General features: G+C 38.9%; 1 protein-coding gene across 2 annotated transcripts in view; it reads left to right on the forward strand.

Annotated features, from left to right (window-relative positions):
* The window catches only part of gabbr1b (gamma-aminobutyric acid (GABA) B receptor, 1b), a 122,129-nt gene that overhangs the window by 92,146 nt on the left and 5,749 nt on the right, over positions 1-24,234 (forward strand). For both annotated transcript variants that reach the window (XM_057354098.1, XM_057354099.1), the window contains 8 exons: positions 1,577-1,654; positions 7,091-7,241; positions 8,520-8,652; positions 10,098-10,214; positions 12,954-13,064; positions 13,192-13,285; positions 19,571-19,698; positions 23,615-23,743. In XM_057354098.1, the coding sequence (XP_057210081.1) occupies positions 1,577-1,654; positions 7,091-7,241; positions 8,520-8,652; positions 10,098-10,214; positions 12,954-13,064; positions 13,192-13,285; positions 19,571-19,698; positions 23,615-23,743 (941 nt within the window). The remainder of the gene's footprint in view (positions 1-1,576; positions 1,655-7,090; positions 7,242-8,519; positions 8,653-10,097; positions 10,215-12,953; positions 13,065-13,191; positions 13,286-19,570; positions 19,699-23,614; positions 23,744-24,234) is intronic.

A 24,234-nucleotide genomic window follows, 5' to 3' on the forward strand; every position in this document is an offset into this window, starting at 1 on the left:
GTTTTATTACCAATATATTAAATCATCTGTTTATATTTTCCTAAACCTCTGATGATAGATTCCAGACATCAGTAAAATAATTGGTCTATAAATATGTTTTCTATTGTAAAAGAGGGAAAATGAATGCGTTATGGATGTGACAAAAAGGATGCAAGTTTTTGTGAAACAATTATACTTTGTGGGATTTCTGTAAATGAAAATGTGCAAATCAGAAGCAATATTACCCAACACATGGAGAAGGGATGGCTCTTTATAGAATATAATAGTAAAATAATATTGGGCCGTAATGGATGTGACAATTCACTTAACTGACTGTGTAAAAATATGCTTTAAAAACACAAAAAAAGCTTAACATTTTTTAAGAGAGACTTCACATGAGTATTTAAATCACCAAATCATGAATCTGACCTATCAGTATAGAGAAAACCTTTGGTAACTTGATTTTTTCGTCTGAAGGTTGACATTTGCATGGAATTGCCCGATGTGATTTTTATCAGGCTGGTCACGTGATCACAATAGGTCAAACCCACGAGAAGACTTCATGGAAAATTTTACAGCTTTCAGTACACAACTGGTGGGACTTTTATTTTAAACATATTTTAAAAGAACTATTAATTTACTGGGGGAAATAACCTTATAGTAAGAAATGTTATGTTCTTATATGTCTTTTACGCACTGTATTTGGCAAACAATTTTTTTCAAAGCAGTTTATAGTGCTTTTATGGGACACATTTCCATTATACTGTATGCATTATGTGTCCTCCATGGGAATTCGACCCATGATCTTAGTATTATTGTGCACAATATATCAGTACATTTTATACAGAAGAAAGTTTATGTAGTTGAACGAGTGCTGAATTATTTACAATATTACATTATGTGAAGAATGAACACAATAATGAATATTGTTTTTTAATAGTATGGTCATTGTCAATAAATCGGTATATTGTGACATTGTGTATATTTTAGTTTACCAACATTTAAGTTTTGAAAACGTTTCTGTTCATTTAAATTAATAAACTAAATGGAAATTTTTAATGCTGCTTCAAAAAAAAAAAAACGATTTAAAGCACTAAAATTATAATAATAAACAAAACAAAAATTAAACAAAAATAAAAATTAATCTTATATAGCAACACAAAAAAATAAACAAATAAATCATAAAATGACAGAAGCATATACCAAAATTGCTAAAACTTTAACTAAAATTAATACATCTGAAAATAAAAGCTAATTTAAAATATTAATTAAACTAAATAAAACAAAAATCAAAACTATAATAACTATGCCCTACTTGAACTCAAACTTCCTCAAAAGTTGCTGTCAGGGGTTTCAGGAGATGGTAGTCCTCCACAATCCATCGCAAACTCATTCATGTCTGCTTTCTGAAGCGTTTAGCATCAAATCAATTCCTTAAGAAAAGTCAAGTCAAGTCGATCACACTTTTTTCTCATTGAATTTCCTGCTTCACCCATAAACAATGTGACATTACAGATGTCAAATGGGTCGCGAATGCCGTTTCACGTTGACATGAAACTGTTTCTGAATTGCGCTCTCTTTCTCTTTACCCCTGCAGGAGGAAGCTACAAGAAGATTGGATACTACGATATGACCAAAGGCAATCTCTCCTGGTACGGGAATGACAGGTGGATAGGTAAGGACGCATTTGTCTCGCTCATCTCCCATATATGGTCTTGTTTATCACTGTCTGTTTCGTTCTCCTCCGCTTTAAACCCGCTCGCGTGCAATCACTCACTTCATTACACTCGCCGAGCGCCGCCTCATCTTTCCTACCGTCACGGCCTCGCGTCCCAGGCCCCGCCCTCTCCCGAAAAACCAAAACGCATGCGACAGGCTGCTACGGTGCGTTAATCAATCAGTCAGTCAAATTCTGTTTAGCATTCCGTCAGTGAGGGCAGGTGCTCTGCGGGAACTCTGAGCGGCTCGACAAAAACAGACAAATGAATGGCATTAGAAAACCGCCAGGAGTTAATTCTTGAGCAAGAATTCTTTCATTCTTAAAACTTGAGCAAGCGCGCTGATCAAAACTGCATCCAGTATGAGTGATGGTTTCATTTAATCACTTTAATTGTGTTTGATGACCAGTTCACGTTCCGTTTTGGAGATGCTGTAGTGAGAAGATTCCAGCTGACAGCTGAAAACAACACAAATCAGAAAGACCCGGGTCGCTCGGCAGCTGCTCCCAGCACGCGCTAACCTTGACTGCATGTGTCTGAATTGTCCAATCAGCACCATGCGCCTCACCAGATTGTCTTTGCCTGTCATTTAAACCCTGGAGGACTCCAAATGAGAAGATATATCCTCGAATCATACCGGCCTGGTTTGCCGTTATAATGGCGTATTAGTGCACTCATTATGTGACTGTTTCTATGCCTAGACATTTCCCCAGACGTGCTTTTAGCGTGCTTATCTGTTTTGAACCTTATTAAAACTTACTGAAGCAGCGAGCTCCATGGCAACCGTAGCACGTCCTCGTCGCTAAAGACACTAATTGCGATTTCTCAAGTTGTTGCGGGACAATGCCCAATTTTTGGTTATTCGCCCAGCTGGGAATAGAGCCCACAGCATTGCTGATGTGTCATATTCCCCATGTGGGCTGGCAAAGTCTGGCACCTTTAACTCCTGCATTAGTTGTCAATGATACATCTCTTTAGAGGTCATTGCTGTAACAGCCACCTTCGGCTGTGCCAGACTGCGAGTCGCTGTTTCGGTTTACAGTGCCGCTGAGAGGCACGCCAGTGATGTCAGAGGTTGTCCTTCCCCCTTAATAGGGATGAGATAGAGTCTCTTATCTGGACCTTTGACTAAATGGCATAAAGTCTGGTGGACAGTCTGACCGTCTTGTCGTTTTTAGGTGTCGTAAAAGCATTTTCAAAATTCCAAATAACCTAAGCTATTATTATTATTGTAAATAATATACTTCAATTAAACTATTAACAGTTTCTGACAATCCAACATTGTATTTATTTCAGTTTCATCTTTTACTTTCAAGTTTTATCATTATTTCAGTTTCAAGTTTCATCAATAATTATTGCAAAGAGAAAAATTTGCAATGTATTTTAAAACCATACATTGTCTTTATTTTATTTATTCATATATTAGTATCATAACTTTTAATTAATTAATGTGTGTAAAACTGTTTTGCAGCAATGAAAGTTGCGAAAAAGCATTATACAAAATTAATTAATAATAGAAATAAAATAAAGAATAATAATAATCGTATGTTTTATTTATATACCGTCTTTCAAGATACCAAGGAAGCTTTTATTTATTATGAACTAAAAATGGTTACAAATACAAAATTAATGGAAAGAGACGAAAATATAGCTGCAAGCAGCAATACATGGCCAAGCCCCCGAAGCAGCACGGAGCCACGCCAGCACAGAGTAATGAAAGCGAAAACGGCAGAAACAGAACAAACGTAAATAATGAACAGGTTGATAAGAACCAGTGAGAACGAAACCGAGACTTAACATATAAACATAACACGCTCCACACAGGATTCGAACCAACAACCTCGAAGTAAGAGAAAAGACATCTAAATGACAATAAATGACTTATGTTGACACTGTTATCAACTGGTATTATATCTGAAAGCGATTATACCAGAATAAGTGTCTCTGTTAACAGTTGTGTAGAAAACTCTGGTAAATGTGTGAAGATTCTATGTAAGAAATTTCTGCTCATCTGAAAATATTACAGACTGAAGTAGTCACAGACACATTTATGCATTTGGCACACAGATTTATGCAAAATTACTTGCACGTTACATTCAAGCTATAGTGTTTTCATTAATATGTGTTTCTTGATCCTGCTTTACTAGCGTGATGCTCTACCAGTTGAGCTACAGGAACAGACATAATTCTGTTTTGTCTTCAAACTTTATAGTTTTGTTTGTTTTTAAGTGACAATTTCGTTTATCTTCAAAAGCGCTCATTCCATCGATACGTTTTGCTTCCCGACAAATTGCAAAAATAACCTGCCCTTGCTCCCAGAAGTTGTGTGAAATCAGATTAGAGCGAGAAAGTGCTTTCTGCATCTGATCAATATGCACCAGGCGGTCAGCAAACAGTCTAGTGGGTGGAGCTTGGGCGTGCCCTCTAGGAATGAGACTAAGGTGAACATTGATGCAAGATTATGAACGTCGACATGGTGAGGGGGCACATCGGCAGCAGATGACCCTTGCAACAACGACTATGTTGGACCGTCTGACAACACGCACACAAATGCCACCCATCCCCACCCAACCCATTCACCTTATCGCCATGGTCACTGGCACTGCTGGCTAGATTATTCCAGCAAGACAGAAAAGGTGTAGGGCTAAAAATAATCAGCACCGTGACATGCTGAAATAAAGGCCCCTTGAAGAAGAAGGTGACTTTGCTTCCGAATGGAAGCCACGCATTGACCAATCGCAGCTCTTAAATCAGCTCATTGCGATGTCATGGGAACCCCTCCTTCCCCATCCACATTTCTCGTTCGGACCCTACGGAAAGCGAAGGTCACGTTCCTTTACCTCCCAGCTGAACGGGATCATTTCTCTTTGACCCTTTATGTTATATGGTCTCATCACTTCTCTGGCCTCGCTTTTCTTTCGCTCTCCCTGGTCGCCCCTGACAACCACTGCATCAGCGCCTTGTTCTCTCATCGCTGTGGCAACCATTATGGGTCTTGGTCGCCATGGCAACATACTGTCCCAATTCCACCATCAAGGACAGAGCGAGGTATTAAACAGCATGCGCTCTGTTGGACGTAAGCACACTCACACACACGATACATTATTAACACACACATCATTTGCCCTCGTCGTACACGCACACGCACATTCATTGTCGACCCAAATTGCTTTCAACGCCAAATCAAAAAAGACATTTCGGTGCTACCGTGGATGATTTAAGAAAAAATAGCTGTCTTTGAAATCTGTCATCAAAATGTAATAACTTGCACTGCCTTGAAAATGACTTTCCTTTGCTGCTAATGTTACCAAGCACTTATTCGTAAGCCCCTCCGCTCCAATCGCCTGTTATATAGAGACCCCTGGATTCACAACTGCCGAAAATGAAAATAAATAGTGCCACCCTACATTTCTTCTTCATTAAAAATCCTCTTTCACTACCTGCGCATTTCTTGTCGACTTAAAACTTGATGGACTCCAGACACCCGGTTGACTGCTAATATTTGTAAACCGCATTAACCAATCAAAACAGTGAGCTGTGAATAAATTTGCTCCATCAGATTCACAACGCCTCTCCGCACGTACTCCGAGTTAATTTTAACACCATAGCAACACTGCAACGTTAACATTCTGACCTCAGACACCATAGCAACTGCTTTCAATTTCCACCAACCCCTTAAAACAATGTGTCGTGCCACCTTAAGACTGCCCCAGCATCAGACCAGCTCCCTGCTCCTTCTGTGGCCCTGAACGCTCCCGTTCGCTCGGATCTTCCCCTCGACTTTAATCGATACCCTCTCGATGCACAAGGGAGATAGAGAACCTCTAATTAAGACTGACAGTCTCTCTGTGAGGGGTTCCCCCACGGGCCGTAACCCGAAGTCCTTACGGGTTCCAGGAGTCAGGCTTTATGAAACCGACCACCTCTAGAGAGAGCCGTAACAAGCCATTCGATCCACACCCAATTTGTCACAGGAAAAGAATGAAGTGCGGTGTATGTATTGTGTGCAGCCCACCGTGAGAAGAGAGCTGACCACAATGCACCTCGATGACCTTTGTTGTCGGCAATTGGGCAAAGATTACATGTGTGGAGGCATTGAAACAGTCTGTGATGGTATCGCTTCTCAGGAACAAGAGAGAGAGAAGCTTTAGTCAAATGGGAGGTGGAATTCAATATCGGTTGCTCTCTCTGCGGACTGCTGTGAGAGAGAGAGAGAGATGTAAAGGGACTCATTACTGGTTCTCAGAATGATTTTTCATCATCATCAACTTTCCTCTTTCTTAATTGTTATATTACTAAATATACATTTATACAAATATACAATTACGATTTTATTAAAAAATTCACAAGATTACATATTAAACATTGTATAACACTTTATGTGTACCCATCATTTTTCCTTTCTCCCTTCAACAATTCCTGTCTCTTCTCTACTGTATCTGTATAATAAAGGCAAAACATGTGTGAATACAATATGTTAACTATTGCATGTGCATATTGATCTTTTTTATATTGCATGGTATAATTGATCTACATTGTATATTTTGAGAAGACATTTTAAGTGGTTGTTGCCCATGTAAAACTTGGCATGTTGCTAGGGTGTTTATGATGGTTGCTGGGGCGAAGCTATGTGCTTCTTATGCTGCGTTCACAGCAAACGTGAAGTATCGCATTCCTCGTTCTTTATTTATCGCGGGATTAGTTTGTTATATCCGTGCGACTGTACGTGTCAAACAGTATGTGTGAATGAGCTCTTTGCACGAATTTCTCACTCGAGTTGAAATGTTTTGGTGCAAGTTTGCGTCTATTTGCGTCTTTGCATTGACTTTGTGTATGATTTACTCGCACAAATTCACGTTTGGTGTGAACGCAGCATCCGAGTGTTTTTCACAGCATTGCATTGCTGTGCTGTTGCCAGAGTGTCCAGGGTTGTTATTTAAGCATACCTGGGTGGTTGCTAGGGTGTTGTGGGTTGCTAAGCAGTTCAGTATTAGGGTTCAATAACTCTGGTCCCTGGATATGGCGTAGATCCCTCCTTCAATATACTTAATTACCCATTAATGACTTAATGAAAGCCATTATGAATTTTGCCATTATAACATCTCTGTCTCCCTCCATCTCTCTCTTTCTCTCTCTCTCTCTCTCTCCCTCCCTCTCTTTCTCTCTCTCTCTCTCCCTCCCTCTCTTTCTCTTTCTCTTGCCCTCGCTCTCTCTCCCTCTCTTTCTCTCTCTCTCTCTCTCTCTCTCTCTCGCGCTCTCTCTCTCTCTCCCTCCCTCCCTCTCTTTCTCTCTCTCTCTCTCTCTCGCTCTCTCCCTCTCTCTCTCTCTCTCTCTCCCTCCCTCTCTTTCTCTCTCTCTTCTCTCTCTCGCGCTCTCTCTCGCTCTCTCTCTAGGCTCTGGTCCACCTGCAGATCAAACAGTGGTCATACAGAAGTTCAGATACCTGTCACAAAAACTCTTTGTCTCAGTGTCTGTATTTGCTGGCTTGGGGATTTTAATGGGGATCGTTTGTCTCACCTTCAACATTTACAATAGTAATGTCAGGTACGTCTTGCTGTGAGCATGTGTACGTGTTTCTCTTGTGTATCCATGAGTTTCGAGAACAGAGTGGTAAATGCATGCGAACTGCTGCTGTGCAGGGGTCAGATTCACATATTTATGCATTCTGTTCGAGTCAAGTGTCATAATGCATGAAGAATAGCAATAACATTAAATACATATTAAACTCAGCAGGCACCATATTAAGAACGTTCACACTCCAGTGTGTGTGTGCGTGTTCATGTTTGTATATCCCGGTGGGGACCTAAACCTGAATACACACCAACACATGGGGACTCGTGTCACCGTGGGGACCAAAATTGAGGTCCCCAGGGGCAAAAAAGCTAATAAATTGTACAGAACAATGTTTTTTACAAATCTAAAAATGCAAAAAGTGTTCTATGATCTTTAGGTTTAGGGATAGGGTTAGGGATAGGGGATAGAATATACAGTTTGTACAGTATAAAAACATTATGCCTATGGACTGTCCCCACGGGGATAGTCAACCAAAGCCTGCGTGAGTGTGTGTGTGTTTCAGTCCTTTAACACATTTTCCACCGGATTTTCTTAGCCGAGTAATACATAATAATACATAATACAAAACTATACAGTACATACAGTATATATATTTACAACATAGTATTTACCATACTTACAAATCTCATTGTGCATGTGGAAAATCAAAGCAGTCTGTGAGAAGATAATATAAATATATAAAAAATAGCTATGGTGTTACTATAAAGTATAGTGAAGTACCAGGTTGTATTAAATACTTTGGAATAGAAAAACACAGCATTTGAATATGGTAACCAAATAGTTCAATATCATGGGATGCTGTCACGATCTTGCCTTGTTCAGGATTTTCTAGTCTTGGGGCAGGATCGTGACAGATCCCTCCCTTATGTTTAGTGTGGGAAAGCCATGGGGTGTTTATCTTTTGATATTCCATGTGCCTTCTCGTGTCTTGTCATTGGCCCCGCCCCTCTCGTTTCCTGTATTGTTTCCCGCTGTGTTTCATTACCCTCACCTGCCCTGTGTGATCATCCCTCGTTTGTCTTCCCTTTAAAAGATCTTCGTGTTTCTTGTCCTGTGCTCGATTGTTGTACTTGTTCCTGTCTGTGCCAGTGGTTTCTGTAGAGATCCAAGTCAAGTCGAGTTTTTGGTATTCTTTCAGTTAACTTTCTGTAACCTGCTGTTCAAACACATGACTGCATATACAGTACAGTGTGAAACATGTGCATTGTGCAGATTCAGCAATATGTATATCTGTACTGTATGTTGAAGGTATATACAAAACTCTCAGCCCTATCTGAATAACATGACTGCGGTGGGCTGTATGATGGCACTGGCAGCTGTTTTTCCTCTGGGAATCGATGGACTCCATGTACGAAACTCTCAGTTTCCTGTGGTCTGTCAGGTGAGTGCTCAGGCATTCTGGGAATTCAGTTTTCTTATTTATGTTGATGTTATTTATAGCAGTTATAGCGTTAATGAAATACCCTTTTCACTCTTTTTAAAAGAGAGGTTTTAGGGAATCCGACATTTTTATTACAGCAGTGGAAACAAATTAAGAGACAACTCTAGTTTTGCCTTCTATCAGGATTTCTGCATGTATTGTGGCAATTCCAGTCCAGTGGCAGTTGAATTTCAGTATCTGTTTTCTTTCCATATTTTTTGTTATTTTGACAAGTTTGTCCTGTTTAAGTTTTCAGCAAAAAATGGAAATAAAAAAACTATATTATCATTCGGAATTTGGCAGAAATTTTGTAACTGAAACAAAATTGATCATTTTACTTGTATCTTGTACATGTATCTATTAATAGTAAATTTGGAAAAATGGAAAAAAATCTATACTATATGCCGCGAAGGAAATGAGAGACCATTTCAAAATTATTTAGTTTTTTTCTGAATTTACTATTTATAGGTATGTGTTTAGGTAAAATGATAATTTTTGTTTCATTCTGTGAACTACTAACAATATTTCTCCCAAATTTCAAATATTGTTTCTATTTGCATTTTTTTGTAGAAAATGAAAACTGGAAACAGATCAAAATAACAGAAAACATGCTCTGTATTTTTTCAGACCTTAAATACCGGAAAGAAAAGTATTCACATATTCACTTTTAGGCAACACAACAGTAATATTTCTACATGTATGTAGGAAACATTCCTAAAGCCTCGATTTTTATCACAGTTTTCATGTGTCTTGTCATTTTGTCAGTTTTTTACATTGCTGTTGGGTGACTTAATGTCACTCCTGAGGTTTGATTTTGTTGAAATTCAACAGACACTGGACCAGAATGGCCACAATACATCTAAAAATACTGATTAAAAGAACATTTGGAATGGTCTCTTAATTTTTCTGCAGCTTTATGTATTTGTATTGTAAGGTTAGTCATAGTTTGGATTTTACTAGCCATTTTTAGCCTCTCTGTGATCCTTAAAATGTATTTGGCCATTTGCTGATGCACCGTTAAGAATTTTATACACTAAGCAAACTTTCCCCGTATCTTACTCAAATAGACATCTGTCTGTGGTTATATTCCAAGTAGAATAGTAGTAGTGTTTAGGAATAGCATCTCATTATTACGTCACAGATAGTATCTGAATAGCAACTAGATGTTGATGACCTGTAAATGTTCATGTAATAAAATATTCAGATTTCCAAGGTCAGAAAGATGCAAATATTCAGAATGACTCATTTTCGCTTTGAGAATTAAAGAAGCACAGTACATTGTACTTAATTTCACAAGATCGAGTTAAATCAGGTTTTTCATGATACGTCCCTTTTTGAAATATTAACACATTGTAGATGAAAGTGCTAAACTATCGTCTGAATCGCTTGCTTTATCGCTCTTCTAGTTCCGTTTGTGGCTGCTCGGACTCGGCTTCAGTTTGGCTTACGGCAGCATGTTCACAAAGATCTGGTGGGTCCACACTGTGTTCACAAAGAAAGATGAAAAGAAAGACAAGAGGAAGGTAAGTGGAAAAGATTGCCGTGTGTATTTGAGGTTAATTAAAGGTGTTTCGAGACAAATGATCTCTCCCTCCAAACTACTGGTAGGAATAAACTCTACTGACTTCCTGTCAGGAGCCTCTGGTACACCTTCAGAATGATCAATACATCATACACAGCGGAATAATTATTCTCGATGAAGAATATATCTCGTAAACCTCTCGGTTATCATGCTTGTATCTATATTTCAATTGCTCCTCTGCCTCATCTGGCTTTCCACCCGTCTCTCCGCCCGACCTCATAAAGATGGGTATCCCGTCGTCCTTGAGCATCCTCAAACAGCACATTTATCATCCAGCCCGACTCGATGAGCTCTCCGCACAGCACCGTGAGCCAGCAGTCACTCCATCACGACAAACCCTGTCAGGCCCCGTCTGCCGGCACACAAACACGCTGCCAAAAACAACCATAATAACTAGACAAAGACTCCGAGAGGGCCCTATTAAGAGATGAGAAAGGTATTTTCAGGGTTAAGTAGATAATGCCTATTATTCAGTATTCATGAGCGTCAGTCCGGCAGTGGAGAAGAGGTTGTCAAATGCGAGCGCTGTATGGCGTACGCTCTCCGTCTTTATGTATAAAGAGAAGATATGAAACTTGAGAGAAGCTGTGATGCACAACGGGGCTGTGAATTTGCCGCTTTGTCTTTTTTACGTTTGCGCATCAATGTAACAAATCAGTCTTGTTTGAAATGAAAATCAAAAGCGATGGCAAACCGAGCTTCAGTGAGTTTGTTGTTATTTGAAGTGATACAAACGGAAAAGATTGGAATAAAGAACAGATTTGGCGTTTATGCCACAGGAAGAGATGGAAGGATTTGGGACAAGCTAGCGCAAGAGGGATTCATGCTGGAATATTATTGTGTCATGAAACAAAAATACATACAGTCTGTAAATTCTGTGAGAAGCACAATGTGGTGTGCTGTCAATTACCAAAAGAAAATCATTCTGACTCGTCCCTCTTTTAAAAAAAAAATCATCTTGTTAACGTTAATGCATCTACAGTAGAAGTTTATGCAGGGAAGATGTTAAACTGGAAAAAATGTTGTAATAAACACTGTTCAAGTACTGTCAAGCTGATGGGTTCACATTTTAATGCAACCCAAGGGGTAATTCTTCCATCACTTGATAACCAAACAACATTGACCCTCATTGACTTCCATTGTATGGACACAAAACCACTGAGACATTTCTCAATATATCTTTTTGTGTTACACATAAGAAAGAGTCAAAGAGAATAGTTTACTCAAACATTTTAATTCTCGCATAATTTACCTGAACGAGACATTTGTAAACAAAAAAAGTCCTGTCACTTTATGTCTTTATGCATTACACAACACAACAGCCCAAAAATCACATACGCTCACCGCAAGTAAAATATGACTCCAGTGGATTAATATATGTCATCTGATGCGAAACAGCCGTGAAGATCATACATTTTTTGAACGCATTTAGCAAGATCAAATATGGTGGCACATCTGTAAATTCAAATTTAAATCTAGTTGTTTTATGATAAGCTATGTCACGCAAGAACAAATGAGATTTAAAGGGACAGTATGTGATTTTTGCCACTAGAGGTCGCATATTTAAAACAATAACAAAGACGTAGCTTGATGATGCTGACACTGACAAAATTGCGAATTTTTCTGGATTTAAACAATGTTGGTAACATTTGGGAGAATTTTTAATTTATTTCAATTTTATTTATATAGCGCTTTTCACGAGTTTGTATTGTTGCAGAGCAGCTTTACATACAATTAGGCGGTTACTGTAGTAAAGAAAAATGAGAAAAAATTGATAAATAAATAAATGACACAAAATATTACTGTAGATGGTAATATTGCATTTTCTCAATACGATGTTTACTGATTAAACTCAATGCAAGTACACTACACAAAAAAATCCTGTAAATAAACGGTAATATTCCGACAGCTGGTGCGCCAGAAAAATACCGTAAAATATACACAATTATGTTTTTCATGTTGTTTTACACCAGACTTGTAAATTTGGTTGACTATTTCTGCAGTGTGACTTTTTACCGTTACGTAATAATCCTTTAAAGTCTGGCTTGGCATGAGTGTGATAAAATTATGAGACAATTTTCAAACTTTTAGTTTTAAAGTATACTGTATTGATGAATATGCACCAGGCAAACTTTTTTTGGAACTCTGTTTGATAAACATATATCTTTTTTTAGTTTTTTTTTTATAAAGAGATCAACAGCAGTCAATATCATGTCATATACTGTGAACAGGGCTTTACTCATTTTGAACCCGTAACATTTCTTGGCCGTAGAATATGAAAAGATTCTTTCATCCTCACTGTTGTGAAGGTCTTTGAGTTTTAGGAGCTCGCAAAAGCCAAGATTAACAATGCGAATCACTGAGAACATAAATGCTTTTATGTTGCTTTTTAAATAAATGCTTTTTATGTCCGCACAAACACCATCCCCAATACAAAAAGAGTATTGATTTTACTGCAGTGTAATGGTCTCGACCGAAATCCATTAAAGACACTTTCCTTACATAAACCATAAAGAAAAGGCATCGTGTAGCAGTTTGAATTGACATTCCTATAATGGTCCATTGTTTTCTCTTCAAGCTCTCTGCACTTATGCTCTTTACGATGCTACAAATCACCTCATGCTTTTTTCATTCACTATCCTGGATGGAAAGTTGATTTGTTGGTCTTCTTCTATTCCAGCAACACCTGGAACCCTGGAAGCTCAATGCCACCGTCGGGGTTCTGCTGGTTATTGACATCCTGTCCCTCATGATTTGGCAGATCATGGATCCCCTGCACATCACTGTGGAGGTACGTCCACAATTGGATTTATTGTTTTGGCTTTAGGGTGCATACAAACAAAACATTGTATTGACTACAGCTAATTTTTTCTTTTCTGTCCCCTGCATGTTCTTTCTTTGATCATTTATCTGAGCAGAAGTTCACTAAAGAAGCACCTAAAGGGGACGTGGATGAGTTGATTGAACCCTTGCTGCAGCACTGCAGTTCAGAGAAGATGAACACATGGCTCGGTAATGACTGATCTGGGTTTGTTTACACTGCACTTGATCCTGATTTGTTTGTCCAGTTCTGTCAAAAATAAATGTTCAGATGGGTTAGTCCAGGGTTTTTTAAAGGGGTCATATGACACGGCTAAAACGAATATTATTGTTTATTTTAGATGTAATGCAATGTGTATACACGATTTTAGGTTACCGTGCATGTGTGTATCTCCTCTTTGCCCCGCCTCTCTGGAACGCGCAGATTTTTTACAAAGCTCATGGCTCTGAAAAGCGATGTGTGCTATGATTGGCCAGTTAACCAGTGCATAGTGATTGGTCGAATACTGCAAGCGTGTGACGGAAATGTAACGCCTCTTACCATATTTGGAACATCAGGTTCCAAAGCAATTGTACTGACAGGTACACCCACCTTACTTGTGTTTACATTTCGGCGGTCTTAGTCAAATCATACCACGAACTGATGTAGATTTGTGGGGGTGTGGTTACACGAGGCGTTTCAGGCAGGTCTGGGTGAGCATTCGCTTTTAGATAGAATGCATCTTTTGTTCCGACACTTTCAGATTTTGCAATTTTACGTGTCTAATACATGCATGGGCAACTTACAACACACCAAAGACACAGAAAAACACGTATTCGTGCCACATGACCCCTTTAAATTGAGGTCCGGGAACCCCCACAGGGCCTAAAGAAGGTTTTAAGGGGTCCTCAGAAAATTGTAGGGAATAAAAAAGACAAAACAAAAAATGTGAAAGTCTACTGAACATTATTTGTGTTTCATTTCATTTATTTTTCATCTCTTTTTTTCTACATATATCTTCAGGTTTATACTGTACATCCAACATTAAGTTTAGCCAGTCGTTTATTTTTGTAAACAATATGTTGTCTTTAGAATATCACATTATATATCTAACATAGTTTAAATGTTTCTATCGAAATAAAATGTATAGATGGATGTGTATTTTAGAAAGGGGGTCCCTCGCAAAAGGTTCATTTTATTTGGGGGTCATAAAGTTTGAAATTATCTGGTACAGTGCATACTGACATTGGTTGCTATGGAAACTAGAGATTGCACGACTAGGGCTCGTTTTTTCTAGTTGACTTCCCAGATAAGTAGTTGACTAGTCGGCAGGTCAGTGTTTGTTTACCTTGTGTAAATGAGTCACCATATGGCGTGCAGCATCAGCAGTCTCCGCTGCATTAACAGCGTGTCAGTGGAGAGATTGTCCGCACAGCTGAGATGATGTGGGTGGACAGCACATCTCCGATGTCAGATGAATGTTGCCCGTGTTGCCACGAACAGTGCAAAAACAGTCATGATATTTTTTGAAGTTTCACATTGCTTTAGAAAAGTTTTCATATATGGAACAACACAAAGGCACTACACAGCGACCCTTACAGTATAACGTTCTTGGTAAAGGCAAAACACTCGAATCTCGCTTTTAACTTTTGCATAATTCCATAGATATTAGCATGCAAAATACATATACATATATCATGTGAACAGAGGAATATTCACGCTGCCTCTTTTAGGACTGCTGCCTCTTTTAGGACTACAGACACAACAGGTCACTCTAATGGTGGCACAATCATCCAGCAGTTCAGTATCTGGTGTGACTGAAGCATCAATACGATGCTCCTGACAAGATCATTTATTCTACTGCTTGTGTATTTTATTTGCAAATTCATACATTCTTACTAGATAGCAGAAGTGGACAATACTTCAAATTTTTTATCAACTACATTTTGAAAAATCTGGACTTTATCCAAATGTTTTTACTTTGGAAAATACATATCACGAAGATATTTTGAAGAAAGTTGGAAACCGAACAGCGCTGGCCCCCATTCACTTCTATTGTATGGACGCAAAACCAATGCAAATGAATGGGGGCCAGTTAACAACATTCTTCAAAATATCTTCGTTTGTGTTCTGTGGAAGAAAGAAAATCATACAGGTTTGAAATGACAAGAGGATGATGAGTAAATGATGAGAGGATTTTTATTTTTGTGGAACTATCCCTTTAAGTACATTAAAAATGTAGTACTTTCTTAAAGTATTTTTGCTCCAAAAGTGTACTTGTGCATATGTAAGAAAGTACTAGATTTTTAATGTACTTATACATTTATATATTGTTGTCTTCCAAAGCCATGGATGTCCAAATTCGCTGTGTTTCAGGAAAGATTAAGACACTTTTAATACTTTTTATCGGTTAGATATTTACAAATCCCAGTGACAAACATAAAGGGTGATTAATAATTATAATGATTTATGGCAAAAATATGGATATACAAGGTTACAGAAGGACATCCAAAATGTGGTTGTCTGAACAAAGCTAATGAGTGCGTGTGAGAGTTAGTGTAGTTTAATGAAAGACCCCAGAGGTTTTGACCTTCCGCTTGTCTCCTCAGGTGTTTCCTTCATGTAAGTGTTTAACTAATTAAACAAATTAATTGCTTCCTTCATGAGACAAATTGGACCAGCATTGCTCTTCCAGTTACGGTCATATAAGTGTGGAATGCTCATCAGACAGCGTCCTTGAGGCAGGGCCACAGCTGCCCATAAACAGAGCTGTCAAACTCTGAAATTGTGTTTTTCTGAGGTTTTTATATTAGAGTCGATGTGTGTTAAGTACTTTCTTCTGCCTCAGTTCAATGTGAAGAGACAATTATACTGTATGCAAGTCATTCGGAGACTGGCTTACCAAAAAGTATAAACATTGAAGGGGGAATTCATTTAGAATGAATCGTGACCACTGTCTGAATAGTTTTAGTAAAAGTAATGATGCAAATCAGGTAATATTGCAAACAAACCAAAAAGAATTATGTTGGACGTAGTTTGCAATTGCAATTTCCCATCTTGCAGACTTGGCTTAATTCCGAAAGATGCGACAGATCTGACATGCTTGGGACTGTACAGCATGACTTAACTGTGTCATGTGTCTGGAAGTATGTCTCATTATTTCACAGCAGTCTAGAATACTTGATTCTGATTGGTCAGTTGTGACATTCCGAAGTCTGATATTCCCAGATAGCAACCGCTCAAAATTTATAACACATGGTAACCCGGAGGCTGCAAATCATTTTGACAGACACAGTTTAATATTACACAAAATTAAATAGAAATATTTCGGTAACACTTTATAAAACCGTGCTATTTGTTAAAGGTGTCATGAACTGGCCTTGTGTATTGTTTTATACTGACTAATATTATCACAGGACCTCGGTGTTTGTCAAAATATGGTAGGTAATTTGTAGGGGAATTTTTACTTTACAAATTACAGACATGGCCGATTCGCCCGGGATTAAGATCACAGACAACCTCTGCGATTATTACAAATGACTAGAGGTCCCCAGGTAATACTAATCCCGTGCGAATAGGACTATCAGGGCAAATCAGGCGATCTCTAACAAAGCAATAATGACGCATATACAAATATGTTTTACTCACATAAGATTGCGGCGCCATTCCTATCGGATCCAATATTGACAGCACAGCAGCACTGCTTTTTAATTTTAGTCTCTCCGCAAATCCAGCGTCGAACTGTGCCTTGTTCACAAAGGAATCCGCGGTGAAATGAAGTGAACAAACGCTCAATGTTTTACCCACATGAGCTGGAACGTCTTTAAAAATAAACTTCAACCATACATTACTAATGTCGGAATCCGAAAGAAGGTTATGCAGCGACTGTGTTCTTCCACAACCAGGCACTGACTGCACAATATTTTGCGATCTTTATCAGCATGTTTATTGCTTGCTCACTCTATCTGGTTCCGCGCAACTTGTGTTACTTCAGTACTGTCATGCGCGAACCAGTGGGCAGGGCTAGAGAAGTAGTCGCTGATATTCTTCTGTGGAGGCGATGTTCAACCTATCTATAGATAGGTGCATTCCAGGACCTGGCGTTCACTGGACCTGGTGTCAAAAACAGTTGTAATTTCAGTAACAAGGGCATTTTCAGTTCTGACACTTACAGGATGTTCGCATGAATACGATTCCCTCTTATATAACAAAAGCTCGGGTTAAAATTTATGTCTTAATTCATGACTCCTTTAACAATTAGTTTATGCATTAAAGATCGGGTAGCACATTCAGTTTCTGCCAATCTCATATTGATCTTGAGTGCCTATACAGTAGTATTGCATATGTCATATCTTCGAAGAGTATTTAATTTGATCACATTTATAAAAGAGAGATACAGCTGTACGATTATTTCCGAATAAACAAGAGCTGCTAGAGGTGGGACTAGGGTTGGGCATTGTTTCAAATTTATCGATTCCGATTCCAAATTCGATTCTGCTTATCAATTCCGATTCCTAATGATTCTTAGTTTCGATTCCGAAGTGGTGAAAAAGCAATAAAAGTCAAGCAAGATCAAAAATATTTATTTTGTGCCATTAGTTAAAGCTGAACACACAAAAAAGTGTCCTGTGTGAGCCTTCCTTTCGAAGAGAGGGAGAACGGGATCTTACGTGTAGCATCATGTGCCAGTGTTCTGTCAAATTGTCCTACCCTGTCAGATTTTCCTACCGCAGGGCAAAATTTAATATAATCTAAACCACTTCGACAAAATAAACAGGTAGGATGATTTTACAATGCAAAATACCCTGTCAGGTAGTCCTACCAGCATGAAATAAGCATGTACCCTGTTAGGGGTACATGTGATTTTATTGCGCAAAAAAATTACGTAACATTGATGTGCGCATGGCTCCGGCATTGTCCCCGCACTAGTGTCATTGGCGGCTAATGAAGAGCACTCGGAGTCAGCAGTGTGGGCACTCGGGATGCGCAACGCATCAAACACGGTGCATTCTTGTAATTCGATACGATGAACCGCAGATGCTTTGCCATATTGCTGGTGACACCCGTCTTTCAACATAATAGTTTGTCACAATAATTACACTTAGCTTTGTCTTTTTGTGATTTCGCAAAATGCAGCCACACTTTAGTGCGCCTTCCACGGTCCATCGTGTGAACTGACTTTTAGTATTCGAGCGGGAGGTCCTCGCAGATGGCTATGTCAGGTCAGGTGACTCAGGTCTTGACAGATGACCTGTCAGTTGGACCGGAATCGTTAAGTGGAATCAACTTTTTTTTTTAAAGGATCCGATTCCTTTTTTATGGATCCGATTCCAGAATTGGAATCGAATTTCGATTCCCAACCCTAGGTGGGACTAGTGGGGAGAGTGGGATGGAACTACAGCACTAGCACACAACACATCATCGCATTAATCCCTTCATGTTTTTTTATATTATGTACGTACACGCCGATTGCCAACAAAGAACAAACATGACTTAGTTTGACTTACCGCGTGCAGTTCATGTCCGGCATCTTTTAGCACTGGGACCGCGACATCTATCAGTTTCAAACGATCTCCAAATCCAGAATTATATCCACCATTTATATAACATCCATCACTGAAATGCAGTGAACAAACAGACACACCTTAACTTCACTATCACTATAGTAACGAGCTGCAGCTGCATGCCCACAGCGCATACAATCTTAATGGTAAGCGGGTCTCGCTCGACGGTTAGAGCGTGGGCGGGCTCTTTCTTTTGCCTTGCCGTGCTTTTCAGGTAGATTTGCCCAATAAAAGGAATAGGATCCCTGTTACCAAACAGGGATCCAGAGTTTTAAAAAACTTTCCGAAACAAGTTGGAGTGCTGGGGGAGTGTATCAAGCACAGAAATACTACGTCATACGTCCAACTCCTTTTTTAACAAGTTGACCATGTTGAGCATGAGAAGCCTGCACGTTTAACAGTGTAAAGAAGACAGAATGCATGACATAGCATGTTATCCTGCCTTTAACTAACATAAACTAACAATGAACAATACCTCTACAACATTTATTAATACTAATTCATGTTAATTTCAGTTTTTACTAATACATGATTAAAATCAGTTGTTGTCACTGTTAACATGAGTTAATGCACCACGAACTAACATGAATAACTGTATTAACATGAGCTAACATAAATATATGTTATGTAATAACATATATGACATTATATTTAAAAATGATTAAGCCGAATTGCCTGTTTGTGGCATTTGAAGGTCGCGTCGTACCTTAAAACCGAAAGTCTAAAAAAAGTCTAATTTAATCTGGTTCTCAAAAGAATGACAGTGAGTTATATTGGTACGCTAATAGAGCAAAAATGACGCACTGCAGCTTGAAATATGCCTATGGTCATAAATAGTTTTGAGTTTCATTTTTGTTATTATTAGGCATTTGAATGGATCACTAAGCTTTCTTTGTTTTTGAAACTGTCTTGTGTCTCTGTTTTGTCCTCTAGGAGTTGTGTATGGCTATAAGGGCTTGCTGCTGCTTCTGGGTATTTTCCTGGCGTACGAAACCAAATCTGTGTCCACGGAAAAAATAAACGACCACCGCGCCGTCGGAATGGCCATCTACAACGTCTCGGTGAGTGTGTTTATCTCTTTAAACACCTCCCTCCGGATATTTTAAAGAGCACCCCGGGTGACATTTCAAAAGTCAGTATAATGTCAGTCGTCGTCCAATTAAAAATGCTCTTCAGGTAAAACTATTCAGCTGAAATGACTAACATGGCTCCGGAGCGGTTATGTTTTCGTTGGTCTGTGTGAATCGGCCGCGGCGTCCATCTTGAGCTGCGTGTCACAACAGAGTCGTGAGCAGCCAGAACACGCCTGGAGCTCCTCGGTGTGAGCTCTGCTAGTTTTGATGGAAGTGTCTGAGCCTGCCATCTCAAATGTTGCCCAGGGACGCAGAGCTTTCCAGAGGATGGAGAGAAGAGAAAAACGAGTGTTTTCCCTCATCACCGGGAATAAACTTGCACGTCAGTTTGACAGGACTCAAGCTCTAAAGTAGTTAGAAAACTGGTCTCTCAGTAATGCTCGAAGTTGTTTGTTTTTGCACAACATCTCGTCTGTTTGATTTCAGTATCTCGGCGGGGTCCAGAGGCTCACGGGTTGCGCTGCGTGCGCCGCACTTATAATACACTCAATGTGAAGAGTAAATACTCAAAAATCTAAATCTCATTTTGCTCAGGCTTCAGTTTTGTTCTTTTTGGCTAAGCACAAATTTTTTTTTTTCTGTCAGTCAATTCATTAGGGGCTTTTAATTCAGAAAAGTGTGTTTCGCTTGATTTCGGCCTCTGAGGATTAAGCATTATACAGTGAACCCAATTTGAGCTCCAACTGAAGAAAAGACTTTTAGATCAGCAAGGGGCCGACTTTCTCATTTGAATCTTTATGTTTTCACTTTTTACAAGTTGCAGACTCTGCAGCCCTCAGTGAATGCCCGTTCTGCTAAAGAAATAATTTCAGATGCCATCTGCCATGTCATTATGGACTCCATCACTTTTTAGAATCTCTGCTCGCAGAACAATAAGGAATAATAAACGCTCACCTATTCATGGGACAGATAAGATTTATTGAATTTGCATTTCTGAGGGCTGGTTTGACTCCCTCGTGGATAGATTTGTAAAATGAGCTCAAATAGGTTAAAAAAATTTTAGAGTTTAAAGTCCCCCTGAATCGGAAGCTGCAATCGTTTTTACTACCGTATTCTGATGCATGTCCGAGTGAAAAGGAATTTTAAAGGAGAAAATTTGTGGGCGTGGCTTGCGTTTTTACTGCGAATTGATTGGATGTAAAATAAAACTGCTGTTGCATTTTGAAATGAACCTGGCAGCAGACTGACAGTTGAAGGGGAGAAGTTAACAGATGCTCCGCCCTAGCCGTCTAATGTACGTCATTTGAGATGTATAGTCATTTCAGGGCGGAAGTGCGTTTTCAGATTTTAAGATTATGGGGGTACATTTATTTTTAAAAGAAAATGACCCACATTGATAAGCTATTTACTATAAACGCTGTAATATTTCATGAAAAAATAAGAATTGTCATTTTTAATTTCACTGGGACTTTAAAGAAATGTGCATCTGAATTTGAAAATGGTGCGTTGTGTTGGGTCACTACACACAAGAAGCAATGCATTAGCATTTGGCATTACGTGTGACATTAAAGATTTTTATGATCAGTTACTCACCTACATGTCCTTCCAATACTGTATGACAAACATTGGCAAAATGACGTCTTTTGAACTTGACAGCATCCCTCCCCATTCGCTTTCACTGCACCAAAAACATCCTTTTAAAAAACGATGATGCAGTTTTGGAACGATAAGGGAGTAAATGATGACAGAATTCCCATTTTTGGGCTTTAACGTATTTTTAAGTGAGTCAGATGGAGCAATAAACTACAGGGGCATTCATCAGCGACTGCCTGCATATATTGGCCAGCACTGTAAACGCTGGCACATGCGTCCATCCTAAAGCGGTGCAGATTTAGTCATGTCATAATGGCTCTGCCGCGGTGTGATTCAGATCCGGCTCTGTGCTCAAAGCCCAGCAGACTGCACTGATTTACAGAGAATGCTTTGCACTTTTTGCTCTGTCCAAATAACCCTGCAAAGAAAAAATCACCTCTGTTAATGCCAGCCTGCATTTTCTTTTTGCTGTCTTTGCTGGATTTTAGTGGTTTTGAGCGAGATGACAGACTGTTGATCGATATTTATCGATTCATGTGTCTTTCTAGCTCGATTTGTGCGTTTTTTTATTCCCCGCCTGTTTTCTCAGTTCTTTGGTTTTTCTCGTTCGTCCCAAGTACAGGAAAGAAATTATTTTTCCTCGCTGATGTAGACAGAGTACAGTAACAGTACAGCACAAAAATGTATTAAAATACCAAAAATATATAATAAAATATAGTTTGAATTTGATGGGATGGAGACAGAAGAGACCCAGTCTGTGAAAACCCATCATTTTTTGGTGATTTATGGTTTTCTTCATAAAATCATCCTTAATAATGTAAGGAACATTCTGTGAAAATAGAAACTTGATATCTTTTATATTCATTGAGTAAGGCCATGTCAAATATTGAAATCATAGTGAAATTAATTGGTTGAAATCAAACTTGCTCGTAATCGCATAGGACTTGGTTTTCACAAAAAAGTTAGCAAAATTAGTTCTATAAAATAAATAGTTGTGGCAGAAACCATGGCAGAAAAAAATAAGAAATGTTTACTAATCAAACAAGTGAGTTATTGGCAATGTTATTTTGTTCTTTGCAAATGAGCATAATATATGAGATGAGTTAGTCTCTGTCTCTTAGTAAAATTGCACCTGCCACAAAAATGCAAAGACCATATTGATTTATTCCGCTGTTTTTGAGGGGAGACTTAATGCTATAAATATTCAACATACTTGTCACCACACTGATTTCTAGAGAAATTTTCACTTAAGTTACAGAACTTTGAAGTCGTGACTGCTCTGTCATGGCTCTTCTTCATTTAGTCATGTTTTTCTTGGTCCTGTAGCAGAGCCATGACAAAGCCTTTGGTTATGTGTGGAGAGAAACATATTATTGTCCTTTTGACAATAATATACGTTCTCTCCAGTGTCTCGTCATTGACCCCGCTCCTCTCGTTTCCTTGTTATCTTTCCCTGAGTGTTTGATTACCCACACCTGCCCTGTGTCATTATCCCTCGTTTGTCTTACCCTTTAAATAGTCCTCATGTTTCATTGTCTTGTGTTTGTGGATTGCTTTTTGTTCTGTGTACTGTGTATGATTGCTTCGTGTTCCTGCCCATGTCATTTAAGAAGGTTAAGTTTAGTCAGTGTAAGTGTTTGTCTAGTGTTGTTCTAGTTAGTTTATGTGTCTGTGTAGTCTGATTGTTTATCCCTTTGTCTTTGTTATTTTACCCCCTCATGGGTTTTTGTTTTGTCTATTGTTTATTAAAAGTCTTTTGTTTAACCCCTTCACTGCCGCCGCCTGCGTTTGGGTTCTTCAGCCACGAGAATCGTGACATGGTCATTTCGAATATTTGTCTTGACTGTCTCCTGAAAAAGTACAAAAGTACAGCAGCTGTTTTATTTATTTTTTTGACAGATTGTATTAATCGATAAAATATTTATGGTTATCGTTTAATGGTTAAGAAGGTGTATTCTTTAATAGACAGTCTATATGCCTTTGCCTAGAATCGTGCATGTCGCTTACAGTACATCAGCGAGGCTTTTTACAGTATTGTTCTTACACTTTTATATGAAACCATGTACAGTGTTATGTTGAAGCTCTAAATAAAGTTGCCAGCCGACTTGTAGCTTTACCTGCCAGAGCACATTTTTCTTGCATTTGTTACTTGATGAGCAATTTGGACCCTGAGATTTGACTTTAAATTATGTTCAAAGCCAATGTAAACCACATGATTACATTAACGTGCCAAGTTGCTTTGCATCCAAAACAGCCCACAATTAGCATAATGATTATACACTTGTAAAACTGTTTTGTCTCTCTCTTTCAGGTGTTGTGCATGATCACCGCTCCAGTCACGATGATCCTGTCGTCCAAACAGGACGCCTCATTCGCCTTTGCCTCGCTGGCCATAATCTTCTCCGTCTACATCACGCTAGTTGTGCTTTTCGTCCCCAAGGTACCTCAGCCGATCATTATCTCAAAACAACACAGTGCCAATGTTAATATTGTATTGGAGTGATGAATATTAAGTGTGGATATGTAGACGGTGCATTGATGTATGATGTACGCATCTGTCTTAGTGGACCTTCGATGAACTCCTGAAGCGTGTTGAGTGTTAATGTGATGTAATCTGTGGCGTTGGAGGGGAAGGTGTTATTAGACACCTCAGGGGAACATGAAAGAGATGCTGTTCTGAAATGGCACTCTTCTTTTTTTCTAAAGTGAAATACTGTTATACAACACCCAACAGGAGCAATTCTAGTCACAAAGATGGAAGAAATCAGTCATTTTGTGGAAAAGAAATGTCTCTATGGGTGTGTGCCGAACTGTGCACAGTATGCACATTTTTCTGTATGCATGCAATGCATAAATGACCTAGTGCGTACTTGTGACTTATCTTGTTTGCTTCCTACTGCGTGCTTTAGCAAAAGCATTGAAACATTTGAT

This window comes from Triplophysa rosa, linkage group LG16 (assembly GCF_024868665.1).
Source record: "Triplophysa rosa linkage group LG16, Trosa_1v2, whole genome shotgun sequence".
Taxonomy (NCBI): Eukaryota; Metazoa; Chordata; class Actinopteri; order Cypriniformes; family Nemacheilidae; genus Triplophysa; species Triplophysa rosa.